The sequence below is a fragment of the Cyrtonyx montezumae genome, unplaced genomic scaffold (assembly GCF_038088225.1).
Source record: "Cyrtonyx montezumae isolate F1298 unplaced genomic scaffold, pur_monq_1.0 scaffold_13, whole genome shotgun sequence".
NCBI lineage: Eukaryota > Metazoa > Chordata > Aves > Galliformes > Odontophoridae > Cyrtonyx > Cyrtonyx montezumae.
Genome location: NW_027071859.1, coordinates 24,673,534 through 24,681,020, shown reverse-complemented (window position 1 = coordinate 24,681,020; position 7,487 = coordinate 24,673,534). Strand labels below are relative to the sequence as shown.

At 36.4% G+C, this 7,487-nt stretch overlaps 1 protein-coding gene across 6 annotated transcripts in view; it reads right to left on the bottom strand.

Annotated features, from left to right (window-relative positions):
• Positions 1 to 336: 336 nt before the first annotated feature.
• PHF3 (PHD finger protein 3) overlaps positions 337 to 7,487 on the bottom strand; it is a 46,865-nt gene continuing 39,714 nt past the window's right edge. For all 6 annotated transcript variants that reach the window (XM_065730855.1, XM_065730858.1, XM_065730859.1 and 3 more), the window contains 4 exons: positions 6,841 to 6,988; positions 5,674 to 5,763; positions 4,484 to 4,679; positions 337 to 3,380 (listed from right to left, as the gene is read on the bottom strand). In XM_065730855.1, coding sequence (XP_065586927.1) covers positions 1,207 to 3,380; positions 4,484 to 4,679; positions 5,674 to 5,763; positions 6,841 to 6,988 — 2,608 coding nt within the window. In that variant the 3' untranslated portion in view covers positions 337 to 1,206. The remainder of the gene's footprint in view (positions 3,381 to 4,483; positions 4,680 to 5,673; positions 5,764 to 6,840; positions 6,989 to 7,487) is intronic.

The window sequence follows — 7,487 nt, the reverse complement described above, 5'->3', positions numbered from 1 at the left end:
ACCTCATTTTTGGTTTACATAATGGAATGTTTGTTTCTAGCAGACTCAGTAAAACGGCTGGTGTCTTTTAAGAATGGTAAGAGATAGAGATTTCAGCTCGTTTTCAGGTTTTCTTTTTTGGCTTCTTGTTTTACAGTGGATTGCTGTCATTAGTAGGAATCAATTTACTGCAAATCTCAATGGGACAAACATCCCTCTGCCTTCCTCCCCCTCTCTTTGCTCCCAGAACTCTGAACAGCGTAGCCACGAGTGTAAAACAGATGTTGCATCCTATGACTTAGCCTGCTAGATTCTTTAAGCCTACAAGCTGCACACCTATGAAATCAAACACACACAGTATGTGAGAAAGTTTTATCATTTTAGAATCAAAATATCCCTTAAAATATTTACATTTTACAGTAAAAAGGATAGCAAAACACAAAGTAATGTACAAGCTCAGGTATTCAAGTTTTTGAAGCACGGAAAATGGTGGGAAAAAAATGAATCAACTACTACAAAACATATTTTCAAGAACTTAGGTTAAAAATGCTTTCTTATTAAAACAAGTGCAGTTTAAAGCAATAACATTCGAGCAGCTCGGCCTTCCAATTTCTGGTCACAAACTGCTTTAGATGCTTAGGAAATACTTGAAAAACTGATGAAATACACTTGAATTATTTTATTGTACTACTGAATAATTTAAAAAACTCTTCACACCATTGAGCATATTATGTTTTGTTGTAGCACATGTGGATTCCGAGGTTTTGTTAGAGTCCTTAAAAACAGTGCAATTTAAAAAGAAGGTTACTGTACTAAAGTAATCTTTACATCCGAGCATCTTAAAACAGAAGAGAGCACAAATTACCAAAGGCAACAACTATATTGCAGACATGACTAAAGCCAGCTTTATCAGCTAAGAAACTTCTAAGCCTTTATTGCATATTAATAAAAGAAATATTTAAAATTTTGAATATACAGCAATGTAAAATCTTTAAAAATATTCAACTCCTACTTCTAGCAATAGTTGGTATAACGAAAAAAAGGATGAGTACTGGTACCCCGAGTGGTACCAAAACACAGACTTGCTTCCGCAAAACACCAAGACTGAATAAAAAAGATGGCACAATCCTCGCAGGCTGTTGTGGTTTTCGTTTTTAATAGAAAGTTTTACGACATAACTTTTATAGTGGACTTAAATAGGACTTTAAAAAGACCGCCTGCATCTTTTTACCTTTTGCTTTTAGTTCTGTCACTGTGGTCCCTGTGTCTGTCTCTGTTCTTTTCACTTTCCCGTTCTCTATGCTTCTCTTTACTTTTCTCCCTCTCCTTATCTTTTTCCTGTGCCTGCTCTTCAGGTTTGGGCTTCTCTGTCTTTTTTTCTGGATTTCTAGTCTCTCTGGGGCTTTTTCCATCAGCACCCCTATCACTGTGAGGAAGTCGCAACCTTTCTTTGTCTCTATGTCCTTCCTCTCTACTCTTCCTCTCTCTCTCCTTTTCCTGGTTTCTGTCTCTGCGTCTATTTCTTTCAGAATCTTGTTCCCAGTATTTTTCATTGTTCCACTCTTTTTCATGTCTTTCTTTCTTTTGGTGGTGAGAGTCACTATAAAATCTCTGTCTTTGTTGATCATTTTTTCCTCTACTGAACCCTCTCTCCAAATGCTGCTCTTGTCTGCCCCAAGGATCACTATGACGCCTTTCTGGCCTCCTACTGTCCTTACCCTGAAAAAAATTTTCCGGCCCTACAAATCTTGATTGTTTGTGAGCCACCGGTAGCCCTTGTGCAATAGGTCCAGCATAAGGTGGTGGCTGACCAGATAAATGACCTACAGGTGGCCACGGCATCATTGGATTTTGAGGAAAGCCAAAGCCTGGAGGAGGAAGAAGCTGAGGTGGTAAATGAGGAGGGAATCCAAACATAGGGCTGTTTTGTGGAGGGAAGTTATGAGGTGCAGGAGCTTGAAACTGAAATCCAGGATTAGATTTAGGATGCTGAAAATTTTGTTGTGGAGGTCTAACAGATGAGAAGCTGCCACTTGTTATAGGGCTTGGAACTTTGGAAATAAATTCAGAACAAGAAGAATTTTCTGTTTCAAAATGAGATGAAGTTGCTGCTGGTCCTCTTCTAAATGAGTTCAGAGTCTCAACGTTCTGCATTGCATCTTCTTGTGACTGTTTGGTATCTTCTGCTTGCGATGCACATGCATTATCTGCTTTTGCTGCAGTTGAACTGTACTGCATCTCATTTGTTTGTGCATCACTTGGATACAGGTTTAAGCCTACTTCACCAGAAGACTGTTTATTCTCTGGTTCCATTTGATCATTTCCTGAAACATTCTGTCGGTCTTCATTTTTAGCAACATCCCCTTCCCTGTTTTCTGAAGCATTAGTCTGCTGGTTTCGCCCAGCTGCCTGTCGAGGGTCTCTTTTAAGATTAATAAATGGTGGTGATTTAGAGGTATTAGCAGTAGTAGCTTCAGCAGAGCTTACATTAGTATTGTTCTCATTGCTTTTCCCTGCATTTGATGAAGAGGAAAAGCTGGAATTTGTGGGCTTTCTAATCTCCTGTGTGACATTATCCTTGTCAGGTGTCTGTCGTTTTGAATCGTTTTCTTTACTTTCTTCAGTTTCTTTATTCTGTGACTGAGAAGATAAATTTGCCAGAAATGCTTCGGTGGAGACATCAGGAGGTTTTCCCTTAAGACCAAGTCCTATCAAAATTCCAGCATTTCTAGTAGAACTAGAAGACCCTGCAACTGCTGTGTCTGCAGGTACAACAGCAGCATTAGCAGACTCTTGCGTATCATCTGAAGTAGCCATTGTTTCACTAACTTCATCAGTTACTTCGTCAACGTCCATGTTTTCTTCTTTTAAGGTTGTTTGCTCATTTAATAAAGGTATGTCTTCACCAGGACTCGTTTCTGGCTTACTTTGTTCACACACCTGCCCTGTTGTACCCAAAAGGCTTTGAAGAATATCATCCACTGGCAATGGTTTATTTGCTAGCTCCAAAGTAGAAGGCTGATTCTCCCACCCAACTAGAACACCAGGAAGAAATCGGAGAGGCTTTGGTGGTTCATGCTTGGTACTTTCTACCAGCGGTTCAATAACTGCTGGAACATCCTCTATGTTAGACTGCTGAGGTTTATTTCTCTGCTTGTGTAGTACAGTTGTGAAAGAATTAAAAAAATCATTTTCCTCTTCTTCTTCTAGTGCCAATTCGTTATGAGAGACTTCAGGTTTGTTTGGCTTGCTCTTCTTTTCCGGTGGCACGCTACTCAAGGTACTTTCAGAAACTTCATCCACAAAACTACTAGTAACACTTGTAACAGCAGAAATCTGTCTCTTCATTTTCTGGCGAATTATCAATCCCAGTAATAAATTTGGTCGATGAATTTCAATCCCTGCACAAAATCGTTAACATCAATTAATTAACTACTTTTGCTTTGGTTAAAGTAATCATTTTTTAACAAAAATAAACCACATGCTCTTATAATGTATTACAGAAATTCATTTTAAGACATTTGAGATTTCCTTCATCACCCCCTGTAACTTCCAAATACAGAATACAGGACTGTTACTCAGGATATCTAGTCTGAAAAGGAAGAAAAGTTAAACACCGTGTTAACCTAAAACTTTTTAGTAACACTGACAGCAAAGCACAAGAGGAAAAATAATGTTAATAAAATACTAGTACCTACAAGTCCCATACTCAACCTGTGTTAGACAGACTTCTTCTATGGTTTACCGTGATCGACTCCAAAATGTTTTCATCATTCCAGAAAGGCACTGTGTTTCAAGATACACTACTATCTCTCTCTTCACTATGCATTTTGTTCTAAACTGGGTTCTTGTGAAGAGAATTAGGAGTTGTAGCTAATCCCATCTTAGTTTCCATCCTATCTAAAATAAAAATCATCCTTTTTTTTGTTTAATAAACAAAATAATTCACATAAAAGATCAGGTTTAAGCAGCAACTGGGAGTCATTTCTGGAGCTTTTTATTTCTTGCTCATTTGTTTCCAAGACCTCCAATGTCCATCCTTCTTGCTTTTCTTCCTTCTTTAAAACATTTGGAATGCTCAAGTTAAAAAAAAAAAAGTTAATAGATTTCAAATAATGAAAAATATTGTTTTTAAGTTACAGTATCAATTTGGAACTCAGTAGGATAACTATTATAGGTGACTTGCATCAGTGAACTTTCTGAGATTGCAATCACAAAGAAATCTAGGTTAGAGGAAACACGTAGTAAAATATGAAATAAAATTAGTCAAAGTAATTTTTTCAAAAGTACTTTAAAAAAAATCAAAATAATCTTACAAGTGAAAACTAATGTATTCTTAAGGAAGCTAATAAAACACTATGGAAAAATCATAAATGGTATGAACAGAATTAATAACTTTCCATAACATCATTAATTACTTTTTAAAATTTAATTTTCTCTTTTGTTGTAAGCTTCTATATGGAGTGCTATGATAGTAAAGTTCCAAACTCCACACTGTACTTACCAGGCCCATCAAAAGGCACGAGATGATGTGGGACTTTATCTGAGGAACCTAACGGGATGAGATACAAATCTTTGACTTGCTTCATGTTATTGGCAGCTACACCATAACGTTTTCTACTGCTGAAATAGGCAAATAACAAAGCATAGGATATCTGATCCTCTTCAGTTACAGGAGTAAAGCGAACTACACAGATTTCCTGTTTGGAAAAAGAAATAAAAGATCATACATACATTTTTCATGAAATTTCAATTGTTTTATAGTTACTGTTCTTTATTTAAAAGCATAGTTCAAAGAAAAGAAAGTGCCTCTCCAAAAATGCAGAGAATAACAGAAAACAGAAGGATCAGAAACAGCATCAAAAGTAAGGAAAATGGAATAAATAAATAAAAATTATTCATTAATCTTCTAAAAAATGCTTTACAACCTGTGGCAAAAACCCAACCTTTTATCAGCCCACTAAATAACAAGTTTACTTGGAAGTTGGCATGCTTCCCTGAAATATTCCCCTCCCTACCCATAACATTATTAGGAAGATTTACTTTGTACAGTCTACTGTGTCTGAGATAATATCTAATACTAAAGACAAATGAGCATTCAAATCCCAGAATAACACCCAAAGCCCACTTCATCAGCAGTTGATGCTGGGGCTGATCCTGTTCAATTGTTTAATCAATTAATAACCCTGAACACAGAACAGGAGACCCCTCTGCAAAGGAGAGGGTGCCTAATTAGGACAGTGGCTGATATGCCGAAGAGCAAGCTGCTGTTCCAAGAGGCTGACCAGAACCTCATAAAGGTGAGCCAAAGTAAATGAAGAAATCTTACACCTCTATATGGAGTATCCCCAGGAACCAGGACAGCCTACAGGGCTAACCAGCTAGAAAACACCTTGGCATAAAAAACATGCTCTTAACAGTACTAGAAAGTAGAAAGTAGTAGAAAGTAGTACTTGAGACATGTTAAGCTGTCTTCAAACATGTGTGTCTCTCAAACAAATACATGTGGTTCTCAGACAATAAATGAGAGATTAAGGTTAGATAGAAAATAAAGCTGCCAGCCATCCCATTTAATCTAAATATCAGTTATCCTTTAATTGTCACATATTTTGCAAATATTGCAGGAAAATAAGATATTTAGAGTAAACAGAATGTATGCTAAACAGCAAGCCCTCACTATGTAAAATCTCTTACCTTGGTCCCTGAGGCTTTGATTTTTTCTACGTACTCCCAGACAGTATGAGGGGATATCCTGCCACCTACTTGAATGCTATCAGGTAAATCCTATGAAAAAGGAAAACAGAAATCAAGCACATCTATTTCATTTCACTTTTAAAATATTAATAATGAGAAAATACATAACCTACACACTTATGTACATAGAAGAAAAATTGTTCTTAGATACTAACTGAGCTCACTCTTTGTTAGTGACGTAAACAGATTTCCAGAATAACTTCAGAACAACTTAGGGAAACGTGCTGTTTTGAAATAATTATAAGTACACTGCATTTTTAAATCAATCCTTTAACACCAAGAGGTACTACATAATCTGCAGCTGATTTAAGATTTACAGCAACATAAAGATAAGCACGTTAATAGAAGACCTAACACTATTTAATTAGAAGGCTGACACATCCTGTGTCACTGGTGAGAAGCAATACTGAGCCTTACATGCTCTTTGATCTTTATTTTATGCTGTAATGACAACTGTTACAAGTAGTCACATCCCCTTCCTGCCTCTCAGAGCCTGAATATTACATAAACATTGTTATGGATGATTTAGTCTTACAAGGACTGCAGAAAAAATACAAATCCTGTTATACAAATTTCTATTGTAGAAAAAGACTTCCATAGTACCAGCAGAAATCTCCAATAGACACTTCTCTTACAAAAATTGATGCTACCTTGTTTAATGCTTTTAATTAAAAGGGAAGTTTTCATTTTCTTACCTGTAGTTCAGAAAATGGATGCCAATGAGGTGATTATTTCAGTAATAAATGTCCTAAGTTTAGTTTCTAACACAGCTGATGTTCCTTAACAAACTAGAAACAGTTTAATATTTACAAAATTATCTTCTACGAAAACTGCTATTAATCCTCAAGAAAGTTAAGAGAAAAACATCTTAAAATACATTGCAGTATTTGAATCCTGCTGAACCATGGGTCCTCGCAGGGCAAACTGAAAAATATTTTACTTATACATATAAATTCTGCCAAGCTTCTTTACTCCTGCAAGAACTATATTCAGTATAATGGTCACACTTCACTGTCTTTCATCATTACACTATTATTAGACTAATTGTTAAACAAGTCACCAAAGTTAATAAAAGAACTGTCCTTTCTTTGCAATAAATGTAAGTACCTCTGTTAAATACTCAAAAGAGCCAGAAACTGGATAAGCCTTGATAACAAACTTTGCCACGGAAGGCATGTTGATGAAACCCTTCCAGATGAAATTCAGGCGTGCCAGAAACAGACTTTCACATTCAACAGTACCGGGTGTTTCCGATCTTACAAAAAAAACCAAAACAAAACAAAAACAACAAAAAAGAGACAAAAACCACTTTGTTTAGAACATGACATATAAATCATCACCTTTCTTTATAAAAAAAATCTACCTACCATTAAGAATTTTACTTTTCAGTTAAGAATACTTGAGAAAGCAAGAAAACAGACAGGTAGACAAGCCTATCATTCCTTATCTTCTAGGGTAGAAGATATTTCTTACATGAAGAACCATCAAATAAGCAGCACATTAACTCAGTAATGTATTTTTGGAGCCTGCAGAAAATATTTTGTCCAAGAGCTGAAAAACAGTACCAAGGAGGACAGAGAAACACATACAGTGCTGCAGACCCTTTAAGATCTACTGCCCACAACATGGAGACAGGGAGAAGGCAGCATGCAAACTGCTGGTCTGTCTTCACTCTGCTTTCCTAGCTTCTACTTCTTGTTGCATCACTGTCTGCCTGTTCACTACTGTGAATCCATCACCTGGACAGTTAGCTG